The sequence below is a fragment of the Clytia hemisphaerica genome, unplaced genomic scaffold (genome assembly GCF_902728285.1).
Source record: "Clytia hemisphaerica strain Z4C2 unplaced genomic scaffold, Clytia hemisphaerica genome assembly, whole genome shotgun sequence".
NCBI lineage: Eukaryota > Metazoa > Cnidaria > Hydrozoa > Leptothecata > Clytiidae > Clytia > Clytia hemisphaerica.
In genome coordinates this window covers 277,306-297,751 of record NW_027103726.1, presented here as the reverse complement: position 1 = coordinate 297,751, position 20,446 = coordinate 277,306, and the positions used below count along the sequence as shown (strand labels likewise).

The following is a 20,446-nucleotide window of genomic DNA, read 5'->3' as shown; positions in this document are numbered from 1 at the left end:
TCACAAGCGATGCTCTACTATTCGATGGAAACTCCCTTGTTCGATGGAAACTCGATTCCCCTTGAAAATCGAATTAGAGAGCGTCAACTGTATGTTCTTATAAAAAGAATATATTTATTACTCTGCGCATGGTCCATTTCGACTCTATAGCCGTGGTGCTCTGTATGAGAATCTTACCGTGGCTGATATGGGCAACCCTACCCCTTATCTTAGATAGGCGGCCGCCCAAGTCAAGATAACTGGAATAATATTTTACTAGATCAACAGTTGATATAGTCTGTGCAAATCTTTCTTGTACCACAGTCTCCATCGTCTCGTCAAGTATGGCATATATATAACCATATAAAAAGAAGCAGTGAATGACTGAAAAATGAAAGTGAAAGTGAAACTGCACTGTGGGAGTCTACCATTTTTAAAATCCGTTTATTGTAGGCGGCCGCTTATCTTAACTTGGGCGGCCGCCTAACTTAATTTGGGCGGCCGCCTATCTCAACATAGACGGCCGCCTATCTTACCGATTTTACCGACTGATCTGGTCTGTATTTTTAACATCGTTTCATAGGCGGCCGCCTAAGTTAAGATAGGCGGCCGCCTACAATAAACGGATTTTAAAAATGGTAGACTCCCACAGTGCAGTTTCACTTTCATTTTTCAGTCATTCACTGCTTCTTTTTATATGGTTATATATATGCCATACTTGACGAGACGATGGAGACTGTGGTACAAGAAAGATTTGCACAGACTATATCAACTGTTGATCTAGTAAAATATTATTCCAGTTTAAAAACTCTCACAAACGATGAAATTTGTAAACTAATCAATGTTCACCATCAAAAAAATTTAACACCAAGACAGTTGAAATACATACGTCAACAAAATGGAATTCGGAGGTATAACTATATATCAATGGAAGATTTGAGAAGTATCATCTTGAACGAGTTGCAAACGTCAAATTCCCGTGTTGGATATCGCCAAATGACTGAGTTCATTAATTTGAAATACAATGTGTTAGTTGCAAAGGAAAAAGTCCGCCGCTTACTGAAGATTTTGGATCCCGAAGGAGTCCAAGAAAGATCCAGAAATGTGATTAGGAGAAGAATGTACCAAACTATAGGACCAAACGATATTTGGCATGTGGACGGAAATGATAAATTGAAAAAGTGGGGATTTTGTATACACGGAGCAGTGGATGGGTTCAGCAGGAAGTTGCTATGGTTGAAAGTATCAACAACCAACAATGATCCTCTTGTTATTGCCAATTTTTATCTGGACTTTGTTAACAATAAAAAGATTACGCCAAAAGTGGTTCGGTTTGATAGAGGAACTGAAAACATATACATTCAAGACTTACAAGTATTTTTCACAAATGATATTAATAGTTTTTTGTATGCAACCTCAACTCGAAATCAACGAATCGAAGCTTTTTGGTCGCGATTAAAGAAATATCGACTTTGTTGGTGGATAGCTTTTTTTGAGGAAATGGAAAAAGAAAGGCTTTACAAATCATTCTTGGAAACTCATATTGAGACATTATTGTTTGTTTTTATTCCAATAATACAGAGTGAATTAAATGAATTTGGACGTGTTTGGAATTCGAGAAATGTTCGACAATCTGCTGCAGCACCAGGTGGTAAACCAGACATTTTGTATGTAATGCCTCAGAGGATTGGGTTTGAAAACCATGGATTTGTACCTTCAGACGACGATATTACCGTTGCAAGAGATGTGATTGGAATAGACCACTGTCCGGTTTCAAAAAATAAAGATCTTCATGACTTACTTGAGTGTTATTGCCAAATAGGAAATATACTCCGACCATCTGATGCGTTTTCAGGTTTAGATATTTATATTACATTATTAGAGCACCTTGGAAATAATGGTTTTACTATTTGAATTCTCATTCAGTCATTAAATTTGTTTAAAAGAAAAGGATTGTTTAGGGTCCTATCCAAACAATTTTTTGTTTATAATTATTTCATTATTCAATATATTCATGTCAAGAAGAAAGTATGCCAATCATGTTCAAAACACATTGACTGACAAGTATTAGTGGGAGGATACCAGGAAGTTATAACTTTTGATAGAGAAATATTCTTTAGGCAACTTTTTACTTTTTTTGAATCTGCAAAAAATTTTCTATAAGTTGGTCAGAGTTGGTATGCACAATTTACCCTTGGAAAGCAAAACTAATTTCAGTAATCACCTTGTCGTATCTTTTTTTCGTTTCCACTATTTTAAGTCATTTCTCACTTTCTCACGTATATAAGCTGATGGGTATGTGCTATCTGATTTCCAAGATTTTTCTGTTTAATCCGACTGTTTAGACAAAGTTAAAAATTTAACATCACTGGCCAGGCACTACTTTATAAAGATTATATATATTACTAATATTTGAGCCATTATATTTTAAGCCCTCCATACATTTAATTCAAGTCTAATCAAGTTAAAATTTCATCCTTTACATTCTAACCAATCTTACACTCCTAGCTTTCCTAGTTTGTAAGACATTTTCACTCAATTCGTGCAGATTTACTCTCATTTAAGGTTTTAAAATTTTATTTTTTTTATTAGCATATTGCTAGCTTTTAGTTTAAATTTTTAATTCCTAAGCTAACCCTGGTAATCACAGGATTTACTGGGTTTATCCCTATTTCTATTACCAGGGAATTCAACTCCCAATTTTGCAGAGTTTCTCTTCCGAATTCACCATATCTTAAGAGCTAGAATTACCTTACCACAACTTATCTACAATACTTCCATGTTTTTACTTTTTGGTTTTTAGTCTGTAGGTCCTGTAGGGCCACATCAGTGTTTTTCACACTGCACCAATATTGTATATATCATGTATAATTTTTTATAATAGTACCCGACCTGCTTTTCGAAATAAAATAATAATAGTAATAAGTTTTGGAGGAGTTTAAAATTTGATCTAATTGATTTTAAATCTCATTTTTACACATTTTACCTTCCTCATGAACTGATATTTGTACCCTTAGTATATTGTCTATGTACTTCTCAGGACTTCAAAGTTTCAATTTTGCCATATTCTGAGGAGCTTAGTCAACAAGGTCAACATATGTAAAAGGTGTGAAAATATACTCAAAATCTCTTAGAAGAGGCATTGCTCTGCAGAATACTTCGCAGAATATGTTCAAAAATGAAGTTAGTTTTAATTTTTTTTAGCTAAAACGTTGTTCAAAAAAGTTTATAATAGCGAGGTTACGCAAGGAGCTATTTATGACCTTAGACGCGTATGAGTCGACCTGTACATATTCGTCTAAGCAAAACTTATAAACAAAAATCTATGAACAGGCTGACTACTAGCATGGAGACCCTGCTACTTCTTTTTTATGATTCTGATGATAAAGTAGCATGGTCTTACCAGTCAGTTTGAATTTCGGCAGTTGAGAAAAAGAACCAATCAAATTTCGCAAATTTTTTATTTACATTTCCTTTTTCGTATTTACTAAAACAAAATTTCGACAGTTTTCTTCGCCGAGGAATATAGTAAAAAAGTCAAGCGACGAAGATCAATTTTAGCCGAGGATGCCATTTCGGCATCTTTGCTGCAACTCAGCCACTATATCAAAAGTAAAAAAAGTGGCTGATTTTTCTTAGCTAGCTAACTACTTATACGCGTCTAAGGTCATAAATAGCTCCTTGCCTAACCTCGCTAATAGCATTACCCATGTCGTATATGTGCAGAATTGTTTTTTTCACCATCTGAAGTGTGTTTATGATATTTCAACTTAGCAAACTCCCGGGGGGGGTACTCACCTTATGGTCTGACAGGGGTGTGCCGCTGAGTTTTGAAAAATGGACCCTGAGTGGGATAAATTTTGGCATTTTTTTCCCAAAAATCGTGAAAAAAGGTACCTGGGATTCAAGTTCCAAAATTTTCTAAAAAAACCACATAAATTTCGATCAAAATTTCCATATTTTGGCCAAAATTTCCATATTTTTCTCAAATTTTCAAAAAGGGACCCTACGAGGGAGGGATTTTAGATTTTCGTGTTTTTGCGACCCTACCAGTAGTCTCGATTTCCAGACCATTATTTAACCATATGATAAGTAGCGCTAAAGGTGCACAATGATATCGAATAAAAAAGCCGCACGGAACATTAAAGAATAATAATTTTTCCTCTTTCTCGAGAGCATCTCTCTTTTTTTCAGTTCAAAGTTTTTTATGAGACCAATTTTTGTATAAATTATTAAATTAGTAGTCTAGCTCTAGACTACCCTACCAGGGATTCTCGAAAGCCAAAAAAGGGTACCCTGACCAGCGGCACATCCCCCTACCCTTTTTTGCCTAAGTACCCCCTCCCCCTCCCCCCGGGGAACAAACCAGACAACGTCGAGAAAATTTTTGGCCCGGTTTAGAACTTTAGCGTGAACGGCCGCCAAAATCTCATCGGAATATCAGATAACATGATTTTACTCTAATTACTTAAACGCGTAGCAAGAGTTCCCAGTACAGTTTGAGACCCTCTGTTTGAGACCCTCTAATTCAAATCCCAAGTAGGGACAATTTTTGTTCGAATTATAGAGAGAGATTCGAATAGTAGAAAGTCTCTGTAGTTAGAAAGTCTCTTGACGGTGACTTTTATTTTGTACCCTCTTTTTCCTAAATACCCCCGTGTCTAAGGGTCACCTTTTTGCTGTAAACCCGGCTGCAAATCAGAAATCAGTATGATTTTGTTTGCCTGGTCAAGGCGGGACACGGGCGTGCTGGATCGAGGCGCGGGCGCATTTCTACCAAAATAATAGAAATTTTAGTTTTAATGTAAGCCAGGTCTCCCTGTTCTATAGTCTCAGTCTCAACTGTTCTCTATTTTATAGATGATTGCAATACATGTTTTTTTTAAGAAACTAGTTTTACCAAGCAGCCTCAATGTTTCTTAAGAAATCAGCCGTTTGAGCTTTAAATGTTTCTTACATGTTTCTAACCTTTTTAACATAATCAGCCATGATTGGAAGGTTCTTAAAAAAAACGAATTAAAAAAATATTAATTTCTCTCATTCTCGTTCTCAGCCTCAGCATGTTTCTTAGATGTTTCATAGTTTTTAGGCATTCTGAGCCTCATGTTTCTTAAAAGTGTCTTGCTTAAAAAAAACGTGTACTCTATGAGGTTATTAACATGAGACAATGTTTCCGACATTAAGTATAGAAAAACCGACTAAAAAGTTTAAAAGTTTAACCTCAAAGTGTAGATCATTTTCTGAGAGTGCAGAATTCTAACGTTCATTACTTTATTATGCAACCTTTGAACTTCAACAAGTATATTTTTTTTAAGCAACAAAAAAATCATTTCAGGCCAGTAAGACGATTTGAAAATGTTAATAAAGTGCATTTTTTTGTTTTTCAACTGCAATTATGTCGAATTTTGAGTCCAAAAAGTATTTCGAAGATTTGTAAGATAATTCCGTTCCTCAGCAGTACTTTTTTGGACTTTTTCGGCATTCATAAAACCCATGAATATAAAATTTGACGGAATTGTGACGGGTGTTATGTAACTATGATGTATTTATTTTTATTTTTTGCGGCAATGCAGATGGCTTCTAAGAAACAATAGATGTTGAATGTTATTATTAATCCTATGTCGATGTTCTACTTGCGATGGTCTACTTGCGAGGCAGAATATGTTGTCAATTACGTGTCAGCAAAGATAATATAAAAGCTGCTTTTATATTATCATTGGTGTCAGGAAGTAATCTATTTGAAAGAAAGTCAATGGTCGATTTCGTTGCTGTCAAAGTGAATTGCTCATTATCATGTGATATCAAGAAGCTATTGCTTTATCCTTTATCTAAAAATCCTACAAAACACTCCAAGGCAAAGCACATTGATATCAGATATCACTTTGTCCGTGAATGCCATATCAAGGGATTACTTGAGCTAAAAGGAACTCCCCCCACGATTGGTGTGATGACGTGATCATTGTTTACCATCTATTTTCAAAACCTGATATTTCAAATTTCAGGTGTTTTAAAAAAATCAGGCCAATTCCAAAAACCAAAGTCTTTTCATCAGTGAAAAATCGCCCTGCAAACTTTTTAATTTGTCGTTGCTGTTCCAGAAATTTTCTCTTTTTGTCGGTATGGAAAAAGTTAGTTAAGGGAACAAATTTTTCGCAGTTTTTGTCAAAAGAATTATTCCCGCGAAATTCTTCAGGTCAAGCGGTCAAGGCTTGAAAACCACGATCCTTTGGTCTTATACTCTAGAAACCACAAAATAACAAAAATATTACCGAATCTGCCAAAATTTCTTTCCCTGAAAAGACCGAGAGAAAATTCTAGAGCGGAATAAATAAACCATGATATACTTCCTACGTTTTCACTTTTTTTCGCGGTCTTCAAGGCTTGAAGAATTTCACGGGAACTAAATTGTGTACCGGAAATAAAAGTACTCTTAAAATGTAGTTAATTCCGCAAAAGATAAAAGTTTTCGGGTGTCGCTGCGCTCACATTAATTTATTCCCTTAAACAGTTCTCAACTTCAGTTCAGCTATAATTTGAGAATCTCTGTCTGTGTGTCTGATTGAGTCTGTCCGAAAACTAGACAAGCAGGCTTTAAAAATTGTCTGATTCGGTGAAATTTGGTACACTTGTTCCTTTGGTCAATAATAATAATAATATACCTGGAAGGGGGTGTTTTTTGGGTGAAAATTATTTTTTTGAGCCTGAGGACTAGCTTTCGCAAAAGGAGGCTAAAACTTTGGGGCAAGCTGGAACCCTCAATGCTAAAAGTAAATCTTGTAGAACACTAGAACGTATTGAACACTAGAACGTATAGAACACTAGAACGTATAGAACACTAGAACGTATAGAACACTAGAATGTATAGAACACTAGAACGCATAGAACGTATAGAACACTAGAACACTAGAACATTAGAACGTATAGAACACTAGAACGCATAGAACACTAGAACGTATAGAACACTAGAACGCATAGAACGTATAGCACACAAGAACACATAGAACACTAGAACACATAGCACACTAGAACGTATAGAACACTAGAAGGCATAGAACACTAGAACGTATAGAACACTAGAACGCATAGAACGTATATAAAACTCTAGAATGCATAGAACACTAGAACGTATAGAACACTAGAACGTATAGAACACTAGAATGTATAGAACACTAGAACGCATAGAACGTATAGAACACTAGAACACTAGAACATTAGAACGTATAGAACACTAGAACGCATAGAACACTAGAACGTATAGAACACTAGAAAGTATTGAACACTAGAACGTATAGCACACAAGAACGTATAGAACACTAGAACACATAGCACACTAGAACGTATAGAACACTAGAAGGCATAGAACACTAGAACGTATGGAACACATAGAACATTAGAACGTATAGAACACTAGAATGCATAGAACACTAGAATGTATAGAACACTAGAACTATCAGACCTCCGAGGCGTGCGGATGTCCTCTTAGAAAGCATTTTGTGAAAAGGGTGGATTTTTAAAGTGAAGTTTTTCTTTTTGTAAAATGGTTTACACTAAAAATGATTTGACAAGCTTAAAGAAGGATCAACTTATTGACATAATACTTGAACAGCAAAAGACTCGAAGCGAATTAAATGATTTGAACATTAAACTTGGATCTCTGGAGAAGAAAATCGATGAAATACAAAGTATCAGTTTGGTCAGGGAGAATGCTTCTAATTTACTTTTTTGTAAAGTCAAAGAGCTAGAAAAAGCATTACTCAAATCAGAACAATATAGCAGGCGTGAATGTCTCGACATTACTGGTTTGGGAGATGACAGTGACGAAGACCTTGAAACAAATGTATGTACTCTTTTTTCGAACATCGGTGTGGCTCTGGACAAGGACAAGGATGTACAAGCTTGTCACAGATATGGCAAGAAAAAAACTGTCATTATTAAGTTTACAAACCGTAAACATGTTCATAAGATTCTATCCTTGAAATCTGAGTTGCCTAAAGAAATATTTGTCAATGAAACTCTTTGTCCAAGAAACAAACTTATTCGTGGGAGATGTGGTTTGCTCAAAAAAGAAGGTCAGCTTGCCAACGTAGCAACACGAAATGGAATGGTGAGAGTCAAAAAGGTTGGAGGCAATGGTTATATAAACATTGAGCATGAACATGACATTCAGGATATGTTTCCTAACTTTAAGTTTCCCTTCTAAATCTGATTTTTGACTTTCACGGCAACACACAAATTGTTTTCGATTAAACTCCTCTCAAGTCTTAAATACAAAATTTCACACACAGCTCGCTGGGCTCGCTTTGTAGGAAATCTTTTTTATGTTCACATTTTGAGATATATATTTTTTCGATTAATAATGGCCCTTTCACTAAGGTAGGTTTGTCATAAACAACTTACGCGTATCTATTGTGTTTATATATGACTTTTTTTATCATGAATGACATGATATTAAAGGTTCCTTTAATGACCATTTCTTTCAGTTTAAATGTATTTAGTTATTTTTTTATTATGTTACTTTTTTTTGGTTTAGCGAGCAGTGGGAGCAAATTTTTTGTGTTATGTTGTTTGAGGGTTGTTGAACACAGCAGGATGTTATGGGTGTAAGTCTTAGACAGTACAGAGCATGCATTGGATGTTTCAATAACTTACGTTTGAAATACCATGGTAAGCTTAGTTATTCTTCTGGCTTATGTACCCTACAAAACCTACTTTTTATATTCATATTTCTTTGCCTTATTTTATCCGGTGACGTTGAAGTTAACCCTGGGCCGGAAAAGGAGACCACGCTAAGTATTTGTCACTGGAATCTGAATAGTGTTTGGGTTGAAGATTCTGTGGGAGATTTTATTAAGATCAAGCAACTTTCTGCATTTTTGAACATTTACAAATTTGACATCGTTTGTTTGGGTGAAACTTTTTTGAATTCTGAGATAAAAGATGACGATCCTAGGCTGGCTATTGATAATTATGAGATCAAAAGATGCGACCATCCCTCTAATAATAAGAGAGGTGGTGTTTGTATCTATTACCGAGATCATCTAGATCTCGATGTGAAACCACAACTCACTACATTGGACGAATGTCTTGTAGCTGAGATGAAAACCGGTGGGAACCGGTTTTTTCTTTCTCTTTGTTATCGCTCCCCCAGTCAGACTTCTGATGAGTTTGAGGTTTTCTCTCGTAAATGGGAGGAGACAATTATAAACATTAATAATTTTTCTCCGACTGCTACAATTTTTCTTGGGGATTTTAATGTCAAGAATTCTGACTGGTGGGGCGGTGACGTCACTGATCCTGGTGGTAGAGATATTCAAAATCTAGCTACCCAGCATGGTCTGCGTCAATTAATTGATGGACCTACTCACCTCCTTCAAAATTCTTCTTCTTGCATCGATCTAATTTTCTCATCAGCAGATCATTTGGTCTTGGATTCTGGTATCCTTCCCTCTTTGCACCCTAAATGCCATCACCAGATAACCTTTTGCAAATTAAATTTTAAAATCCCTTTAGCTCCATCTTATGAACGTAAAATTTGGGACTTTTCCAGAGCAAACCCCATTCCTATTCGGAGGGCATTAGACATGGTAGACTGGGATGTATGTTTTGAGGGTCTTGATGTCGACGGGAAGGTTTCTCTTATGACTGAAACTATAATCAATATCATGTCAAATTTCGTGCCAAATAAGGTCATAACCGTCAGGAACAAGGATGCAGTATGGATGACGGCTGGGATAAAGAGAGCCCTACTTGAAAAATCTAAAGTCTATAAGCGGTATGTCAAAAATGGGAGGAGGGTAGAAGATCTTGAAACCCTCCATGAACATCAGTCTAGGTGTAGAAGGGTAGTCAGAGATGCAAAAAATTCTTATTTTTCTCGTTTAGCAACTAATTTTAGTGATCCAAATCTGGGAACGAAAAAATACTGGTCCATTTTAAATCAATTTCTTCATAAGAGGAAGACGCCAAGGATTCCCCCTGTTCGAGACTCCAGCAATAATCTCATTGCTGATGTTCCAACAAAAACAAATATGTTTAACAAATTTTTTGCTAATCAGTGCTCTCTCATAGACACTGATAGTGTTTTGCCACAACAAAGCTTTGCTACAAATCTTGAAATAAACAATATTGCTCTTGATGAAGCAAAAATTTTAGCCCTTATACGCGCACTTACATCTAACAAAGCGCATGGTTGGGATGACATCTCCATACAGATGATTAAGATCTGTGATGAATCCTTGGTTAAACCTCTTATGAAAGTTTATCAATTTTCCCTAGATTCTTGTGTTTTTCCATCGAATTGGAAAAAAGCAAATGTTGTCCCTGTTTATAAAAACAAAGGGGACAAGAGTGTGTTAAAAAACTACAGGCCAGTATCTCTTCTACCTATTTTTGGTAAAATCTTTGAAAAATGCATCTTTGACTCTGTTTACACCTATTTTGAAAACAACAATCTCTTTACTAATTCCCAGTCTGGTTTCCGCAAGGGTGACTCTTGTGTGTCCCAGCTTTTGTCCATAACGCACGACATCCTGGTAGGTTTCGATTCAAATCCACCTCTAGATACTCGCGGAGTATTTCTTGATATTTCCAAAGCTTTTGACAGAGTTTGGCATGATGGGCTGATTTTCAAACTTAAGTCGTATGGTGTGTCCGGGCCCCTTCTCTCATTACTTCAAAATTTTCTCTCAGGTAGGTTGCAGCGGGTGGTTCTTGATGGCCAAGCTTCCAATTGGACGGAGGTCTTGGCCGGTGTACCTCAAGGCTCTATTCTAGGACCGCTCTTCTTTCTGATATATATTAACGACCTCCCTGAAGGAATTATTTCCATGATCAAAATTTTTGCTGATGACTCGTCAATATTCTCCCTTATCCTTGATCATATTCGCTGTTCAAACGAATTGAACAGTGACATGCAGAAGGTTAGTGAGTGGGCTCATCAATGGAAAATGACCTTCAACCCTGATCCTTCTAAACAGGCTGTTGAAGTGTACTTCACTCGGAGGATAAATCTACCTGATCTTCCAGAAATTTATTTTAACAACGCAGCCATTGCTCGACAAGATCATCAAAAACATCTTGGTCTCATTCTTGATCATGAGCTGGCTTTTGACCGTCATCTTGATGAAAAAATTAAAAAAGCCAATCAAGGTATTGGTCTTATTCGTCGGCTTCGTGCATTCCTACCTAGGGATTCACTAGTCACGATATTTAAAACCCATATTAGACCACATTTAGATTATGGAGATGTCGTGTATGATCGTCCAGGTAATTCCACTTTTTCTGAAAAACTAGAATCAGTTCAATATGATGCTTGTCTTGCAATAACTGGATGTTTCAGAGGAACTTCCAGAGAAAAAATTTATCTTGAGTTAGGTCTTGAAAGCCTGTCGGACAGGCGACTAAGTCGAAGACTAATTTACTTTTATAAAATAATCAATGGCTTTGCACCTGCTTATCTCTCAAATGTTCTTCCTCCCCAAAGAGGGGAGGAGGAACGTAGGGCAGGGCGGAGGATACAACCACCATTTGAGGCACCATTTTGTAGGACTGAACGTTACCGTGCCTCCTTTTTCCCCTTTTGCATCAATGAATGGAATAACCTGGGCGAAAATATACGAAATCTTCCTTCTATTTCATTATTCAAACAAGCGATTCTTAAATTTCTCAGACCTTGCGCTAACTCAGTTTTCAGGGCTAGTGACAACGATGGCGTGGTTCTACTTAACCGATTAAGGGTTGGTTTCAGTCATCTTCGGGACCACAAATTTAGACATAACTTTGCAGACACAATCGACCCATTCTGCAACTGTCGAAGTAATTCTGTTGAAACGACACAACATTTCCTGATGCATTGCTCTGATTACTCCAATAACAGACTTGTTATGTTCGACAGCCTTCTTCAACTTGACATAACCTTGTTTCCATTTAATCCCAAAACATTGTGTAGAATACTTCTTTATGGCGACCCCGATTTTAGCATTATCCAAAATCATGATATATTGAGTATAACGATAAAATTTATCTGTGATACAAGCCGTTTTGGGGGACCGTTATTTTAGTCTACTCCAACTGCTCTCCTAGCTCTTTTAGTTTTTGTTTTTTATTTTCTGTTAGTATTTATCCTCTGTAGTTTGTTTTCTTTTTTCCATTTATTAGTTCATTTAATAGTTTATTGTTAGCTTAGTAGGGTTCCTACCTCCTGGCGGTATGATCTGGTGGTCCTTTTGCGGGAGGTTAGGAACCTTTAGTCTTGTACTATTTGTTCGTGTTACCTATATATAGATAAAAAAAAAAAAAAAAAAAAAAACTAGAACGCATAGAACGTATAGAACACTAGAACGTATAGAACACTAGAACACATAGAACACTAGTACACACTATATAACACTATATAACTATATAACACTATATAACACATTACTAGTACACACTATATAACACATTTATTATCTCCCTAATAATATACTGCCTATACGTGATAACAGAGCCAGAAAAGGCTTAACTCAGGCGGCCGCCTAACTTAACTTGGGCGGCCGCCTAAGATAACAAAAGACAGGCGGCCGCCTGAGTTAAGATAGGCGGCCGCCTAACTTTTATAATTTTAGGCGGCCGCCTATCTTAACTCAGGCGGCCGCCTAAGATTTAACAAGTTAGGCGGCCGCCTGAATTAGAATAGGCGGCCGCCTATCCCAACTCAGGCGGCCGCCTAAGATTTAAACAGGCGGCCGCCTGAGTTAGAATGGGCGGCCGCCTAAAATTCAAATATAAAATGCAGACCAGAAAGCTAATTTCATGACCATCTATCGATAAGTTAGGCGGCCGCCCGAAAAGGTAGGCGGCCGCCTGAAAAGTTAGGCGGCCGCCTAAGATGACAGGCGGCCGCCCGACTTAAACCGCCGCGGCAAGATAGGCGCAGGGTTGCCCATATCAGCCACGGTAGAATCTGCCTAGTATGGTGGACCGCTTTGTTGATTTTCAAACGATTTTTGGATGAATATTAGATGAGCTTTTGAGCGCGATGCATACGTCAATCGTAAACATTAACATAAGAACCATTTTTTGCTGAACGACCGGACCGGATGATTACTAGCCAAGAAATCTGACTCTTTCTCATAGCGTGATGAAGATATATAATCATAGGTGGTTTTAGACCCTGTCGAATTTCTCAGGGGAAGAGATTTGTAATTGTAATTTCATTGTCAATTAACGAGCGTTGCACTCCTTTGCATGTTTTCGACGTACTTGCTCTATTGTCTTAAATTCGCCAGTGTTAATATCACATTACAAGCGGTTTGAAGTTCAAATTACGTTCCTTGACGTCTGAGAACGTTCTATAGCGTTTCTGTAACGTTCCAGGACGTTCTTCATCGTTCCAAAATCATCCTTGGTGTTCAAAGGTTAATATTTGACTATCGATAAGAACTTTTGGGGACGGTTTGAAGCGTTCAGTGATGTTCATGAGTGGTCTACATTGTTCTTAAACGTTCTAAGACATTCTTAGACTAGTAAATAAAAGAAACGTTCAAGAACCTTTTGAGCCTGATTTGACGTTTAAGTGTCAAGTAGGCAAGGGATTGGTTTCTATTTCATAAAAGAGAAACATTATTGAAGGATTAATTAGTCTTGTGTATGCGAAATTTGATTGTTACCGAATATTTTCATTTCATGGTATTCTGACACCTTCCACTCAACGAGAAGTTCAAAGCGTAGTTAATAACTTTTAGGGAAGTAGCTTTTAGGGAAGTTAGGATATCGGTTTTTAAGCTGAGCAGGTTTTCAACCGGGCACGCACAAAGACACAGTAATGAATTTAGCAGCTATCTGTGTTTGATTTTTTTGACCTTTTTGGAAGAAAATTATTTTGTCCCTGGGACAATGGAGCAAAATTGATTCGAATCAACTTTGCTCCATTGTCCCAGGGACAAAATCAGTCTTTTGGGTATTTCCCTCACTTTTTGTCCAATGAAACAAAAAAATAAACCATGAGACACGCACTTTTTTCTTGTGTTGGTTGTACCAAATTTTAGAACTGATGTTGTATACAGTAAATCCTCGAATAAGCGCCCCGCTTTAATAAACGCCCCGCTCGAAAAAGCGCCCCCTTTTTAGTTAAAATAATATTATAAGCGCCCCCTTTGAATAAGCGCCCCCCTCCAGGGAGGGGCGCTTATTCGAATATTGTTCTTGATTGAATAAGATATTGATTAGATACTTGTGTCTTAAAAAGAAAGAAAGCGATTAAGAATATAATCGCACGATGGGTTATTTTTTCTTATTTGGCACGCCCTCAAAGAGAGCAATTAATCGTTAATTGCATCCTGTAGAGAGCAATTAATCGTTAATCACACTCTCCAATGCAGCGCCAATGTTTACAAAATTGATTTTAATGTTTTTTCTTACATTTTTTTTGCATCGAACGTTTTAATTGCATTCGAAATTTATTTTGTGAGAAAGAAAATCAATAAACAACAATAAAAGAAAGACATAAAGAGAAGAGAAAAATATAAAACTCTCAGTGTAATTTCTGTAATTTACTTTCCTAACTGGGAAAAGGTAGTGAAAGCCATTGTGCGATTAGCTCGTAATCACATAATAACTCGTACAATTCGAAAATTGCACTCGTGATTTTTTTTGTTTCGAATTTTCCTCGTCCTTTCGGACTCGGAAAATTAATAACAAAAAAATCACTCGTGCGATTATATTCGAATTGCACTCGTTATCATGTGATTACATATACAAATGATAGAAATTGTCAATTGGATTTTTCCAATTTTTCTTAAAGAAAATTCTTTGTCCCTTGAAGATAATTAGAATTAGAGTGAGTAAACTGTGTGTCTCGAATTAATTCAAAAGGGAATTCTTCCAACCATGCTAACAAATGTTGAAATGTTTGACATCAAAAGGTTAAATGAAGGAATATTCTAGGTGATTTGAGATGGGCCCTTGATCACTGACACAAGTCTTGAAATTAATAGCATCTTTTCATTTTCTAGGCATTAGTTCTCCCACAAGCCATTGCGACGCCAATTGGAGGTTTCGTATTGGATGGTTTCAACCGCGTCAACTGTCGTTGGGGACTGGGCTACATTATATTGTTTCAAATCACGTGCGCTTATTTTGCCATCAGTGCTTACTTGGTGAGATTTATCAGAAAAGCAAAGTAGAATTTTTTACTTTTAAGTATATCAATTTTTTATCGTTGTGATCCCACTCCGGACTAAAATTTCACTCAATTTCCCTAGTCTGAATCGCAGACCTCCATAGAAACATTTCCTATAAAAGCATTTTTTTCCACTAGAGGATGAGCAGAAGCATATTAACTTGTCCCGGCTGCCTCGTTTTTCTTGGATAGTTTGTAAAAGATTTTTCTAGAGGTACGGAAAATAGCTTGTGTAGAAATCTCAGCTAGCTTTCAGAAACTCAACTAGCCGGTATCCTCCCTCGCGCTAGAGAATGACAGTGAAATCTTAGTCTGGTAAGTGGAATTTGAGAAGAGGTTTATCGTATATGGCCTTCAAAAGGTATTGGACTTTGTTTTGTTCATTCAAATAAGGATGGGAAAGATTTTCTCATACTTGTGAGATAGGAGTGGACTGCTCTGATAAATGTGGTTTTCTTTTAATCAATCGGAGTTTTAAATAAGAAAATATTAAAGGGACATAACAGCACTTGTGAAGTTTGTAAACAAACTGTATGCAGCGGATACAAAATCAAAACAAATGTCACATGTCAAAATAAAAATTCAAACCAAATATGGCTAATTTTGATTGTTGAATTGTTTTACAAGTTTGTTTTGGACACGTGATTTTAATTGTTCTCTAATGAAACGTGGTTCGCGCAATGTTTTCATTAACAAATTGCTTTATGTAAATGGTATCTTTAAGTTAAGATATTTTTTATTGAGGATTTATTAGAGTATTTTATATATATATGATAATATTCATGATATGGATTTGATTTTATTTGATAGGGATTCTATTTTTTATCCATTTATTTAGAATGGAATTTTAACTGTAGCATTTTTTACCAAATTATTTCGAAAACGAAAAAATATTTATTTTATAACACAAATTACAGTCACTGTTACAAGTTTTTCTTGATACATTATTAAGCTGTTGCAAACATAATTTAGGTCACATTTGAGAGGAGATGAAGGCCTGCAACAAAAGTTTTGTCCGAAATTCCGGAACAATAGCCCACACGAACTTTGTTTTTCTAGATCAGGCCTTCTCATCAATCAATTAAATTAACACAGGTACAGTTTTCTTAAGATTTTGAACATCTTCATCCATTATTTTTTTCATATAAAAAAATACAGAAATTCCAAATAATACACAGTACTAATTCAATTATCCATCACTATATCAAAAAAAAAACTAAAAATCCAATAATTTGTTTACATCCATATAAATTGATTGTTTGTTGTTCATTAACTTAGGGGAAAATCGCTGGAGAAAATTAATCAGGTAGAGTCCTGACAATCCTTCTGTCTATGATAAAGAGTCTATACTTTAAATAAGTACCAATGAATGGGCGAGACATTCTATCAAAAAAATTTAATCAATATATCAACGTTTGCGTTATCATCCCAACTTAAATTAGTGCGCATGGTTACCGTAACATGACTAAACTTTCTCATTGCAAACGTATTACAGAGATCTTGCAGAAAAAATTAGAATATGGGGGGAGAGATGGAGGATATAATTTTTTTTGGGAGCGAATTTACCCCACACATTGTGAATTTTGACCCCTCGGACAACGGATCCCACCCACCGGACAAGCATCAGTTGACCCCCGGACATTCAAAATTACCCCTAATCATAGCAAGTTTGCCCCTAAAACAAGGCGAATTTTGCAGATTTTTCACTACCCCGGACAAAATATTCGATATACCCTTCACCCCCAATGTACAAAAATTTTCTGCAAGAGCCCTCTACAGGGATCTTTCAGCTGGTTTTTCCAGGCATACTGGGAAAAATAATTTTTCTGCTGCTTAAATAATGCAAGAACAAAACAATACGGTCTTAGACTGACCACCTAATAAATTGAAGCTATTTTTATACCAAAAGTATTGGCAATAGTAAAGTTTCCCCGGGAATAGGAGCATTTAGCCATTCTACGGTACGCAAACAAGTTAAATGCATTGTTTTAGTATGTACCGTCAGCTCGACTCTCTAATTCGAGCCTCTATTATTCGAATCTTTCTATAATTCGAACTAAAATATTGGTCCCCTCAGCTGGAAAGTGATTGGAGAAATTGTTTTCTGTAACTAGATACCTTCTCTAATCCGAATAAAATTCTAGTCTCTTAAAGATCGAATGAGAGAGTCAATGTAACTGTACATCATACATCGATTTGAAACTATACATAAAGTCAAAGGCGTTGGTAATAGAGAATTGTCCTTTTAATTTCTTTAATGTAATTTCATAAAACATGGTACAAGAGGCTGTAAGAGCATAAGAACTGAGCAACTCATCCAATTTCTCCAAGAATAAAGCGTTACTGTTGCCCAAAGGCGTATAACCTACATGGTTCAAAATGAGTCGACGTTTGGCTTCGAGGATCGATCAATCCAGTTTAATGTATTGTAACCACTGGGCTGTATGAAGGCAGATTCTCAATCCAAGCTAAATATTCTGATCGGGGTTTTTTGAAAACTGTACCCGTTTGTTGTTAGGAAAATTTTATAATGACTTCTTTTGAGGTTCAAAAAAGCTTCGATCAAAGATGACAGATATAGCTTGGTCCAGGGTTTATAAAGGTCAGTATTGTAACCTATAAAGCATAGACATCAACCAATCATTGCACAAAACAACGTTGTTTCAACGTACATTTAACGTTATATGAACATTGTGAACATTAGATAAACGTTGAAACAACGTTGTGTGCCAACTGGAAACCATTCATTGCGCATAACAACGGCTCAACAATGCCAATTACCGGACACCACGCCAGTTCACCTGTAACAGACACATTCGTTGAAGATTTTTTATCAGATCACTTTGGTCAGCTTCCCCCTAAAAGTTGTTGTATCTGAAAAAAATAAGATGAAAAGTAAATTTCATTAAATTACACCTCTGTGTCACAGACCCACTGGGACTCCAACCCCACTGGAAAATTGAAAAATACTCCAAAATTTCGGCCCACTGGGAAATTGACTTTGATTACATCCCCATTCAAATTTCATTGTAAAAAATTGCACTCCAAAACCATCCCACTGGGTTTTTTCAGCTTGGAACAATAGAATCTCTATTCCCATTGAGATTACGATGGAAAATTTTATCCCCGATGTGGGAAAATGTTTCACCGGGGCTGTGAGACAGGGGTGTTTAAATTCATAAAAAGCTTACTTTACTCTAAGTAATCTTAGATCTTATACTCCACGCATGACACGCCTTCACTCTAAAGGCCATAGTATTGTAAGAGTCAAATTCGTCATGTCTCTTTAGAGCAGAACGTGGTATGCACAGAATGGATGATCTGTTTTGATATTAATGTAATCTTTTAGCATCGTAAGCTGAATTTCAAGTTCATCACAGAAAAAGTTTTTTATCAAGAAAACAACTTATTATCATTATTGACCCGAGTAAAGTCTAAACCATATGTTTACGTCAACATACAAGTAAACGTTAAAATTGATATCAGCTAGGATATACAGAGGGCTTTGTGGTAAATTTCCTCGAGTTCTAAGAGATTAGAAAGAATATTGTATGAGTAAACAAACCTGTTGTTTATACATATTTCTGATATCTTGCAAATCCATTTTCAATTCCTCTGTTTCTTCTTCTTTCTCACCGTACATTTGAAGGACTGCTCCGTAACGCGATTCAAGATCCTGAATGGAAAAACTCTGACTCAGTCCTCGAACGAAAAACATTTTTGAAAAAAATAGCGCTGAAATCGCCTAAAAAATGAGTCTAAATCTCTTTTAGAATTTTTGAGTGCAACGACTGCCTCGTTTTGAAACCAAAGTGTTACTTTTCAAAATGGATTAAAATTCTATAAATTCCTCTGGGAATCAAATAAAATAGCAATATTTTGAAAACGAAGTAAGCGTTGCCCGCGAGACATAATTTATAAAAAATCTGTAGCATCGCACTAAAATCCCCTAATGTGTCTAAGTCTCTTTTAGAAGTATTTCTATTCAATTCACACAGTGAATAGAGAAGCGACACAAAGGTTTATGTCCCGAACGCTCGAATGCGGTTGAAAAATGATAACGAAGATGAAAAATCTGGTTTGGGGTTAGCCTCGAGTTAAAAAGAGATGTTAAAAATCTATTACATCACTTTTTCAAACATTCGCAAAGTGTTTGTAGACTTGTTTCAGATATTAGCATGTTTTTTTTTTAATGTGTGCCAGCTAAAGAAATCGGAAAATCGCACTCTACGGATGAAATACCTTAAATGAAGCTTTAAGAGTGACGAGTTCTTGTGAATCGCTTTCCAAAAGTTCGATTTGGTTCGATAAATTGACAAGTTCTTGTGCCAAAGACGCTTTCGTTTTCTCCAATGTTTTCACTTCCTCCTATGATGATAAAAATGGTGGTCTAAAACTAGGTCACAGTGTGGATCTAAACCACACTGAAACGACCGCCTTCCATCACGTATCACGCTCGCAAAAGAGCGCGCGCACATTATTAACGCTTACATGTCATCTCCAGTACATTTTAGATTATTCATTGAAAACAGATTACAATATAGTCATTTTTCATGTCTCGATTATTCAATTCCGAACAAAAGACATTCAGGGAAAAAAAAGATAAACACCTGGGTAATATAGTTAAAAAAACCGAAAGTAAATGGTAGACAAAGTAACGAGCCAAGGCAAAACGAGATTAGCGTACCACTATGAAAGAAACCGCCTCCGGCGGTCGACTAGGTCACAGTGTGGATCTAAACCACACTGAAACGACCGCCTTCCATCACGTATCACGCTCGCGAAAGAGCGCGCGCACATTATTAACGCTTACATGTCATCTCCAGTACATTTTAGATTATTCATTGAAAACAGATTACAATATAGTCATTTTTCATGTCTCGATTATTCAATTCCGAACAAAAGACATTCAGGGAAAAAAAAGATAAACACCTGGGTAATCTAGTTAAAAAAACCGAAAGTAAATGGTAGACAAAGTAACGAGCCAAGGCAAAACGAGATTAGCGTACCACTATGAAAGAAACCGCCTCCGGCGGTCGATTAGTTACTCAGTCTATTAGTTACCAGAGTGTATCTCACGTTTATGTCTTACTTTTACGACTTATTTCAAATACACTGTCGAAGTCCATCTTATCTACAACCTAGCTATTTTAGAGGTGGAATAGGGAGAGGATGAAAGAGTGACCTTATACTGGTAAGGGGCACCAAAGTGGTTCCCTCAAGGAATATACATCACAGGGCTTACATCATGCAAAAACCTTTAAAACGATGATCATTTAAAAAATGTGTCGCTGTGTTTTATGGTTA

General features: G+C 36.4%; 2 protein-coding genes across 2 annotated transcripts in view; one reads left to right on the top strand and one right to left on the bottom strand.

Moving 5' to 3' along the window:
• LOC136804650 (uncharacterized) overlaps positions 1-15,301 on the top strand; it is a 37,750-nt gene extending 22,449 nt beyond the window's left edge. The window contains exon 18 of the mRNA XM_067061254.1: positions 14,973-15,301. Within this exon, the coding sequence (XP_066917355.1) occupies positions 14,973-15,143 (171 nt within the window). The 3' untranslated portion in view covers positions 15,144-15,301. The remainder of the gene's footprint in view (positions 1-14,972) is intronic.
• Positions 15,302-17,608: 2,307 nt separating this feature from the next.
• Positions 17,609-20,446, bottom strand: part of LOC136804649 (TATA element modulatory factor-like) — a 44,558-nt gene continuing 41,720 nt past the window's right edge. The window contains exons 18-20 of the mRNA XM_067061253.1: positions 19,382-19,507; positions 18,705-18,815; positions 17,609-18,013 (exon numbers count right to left, since the gene is read on the bottom strand). Of these exons, the coding sequence (XP_066917354.1) occupies positions 17,987-18,013; positions 18,705-18,815; positions 19,382-19,507 (264 nt within the window). The 3' untranslated portion in view covers positions 17,609-17,986. The remainder of the gene's footprint in view (positions 18,014-18,704; positions 18,816-19,381; positions 19,508-20,446) is intronic.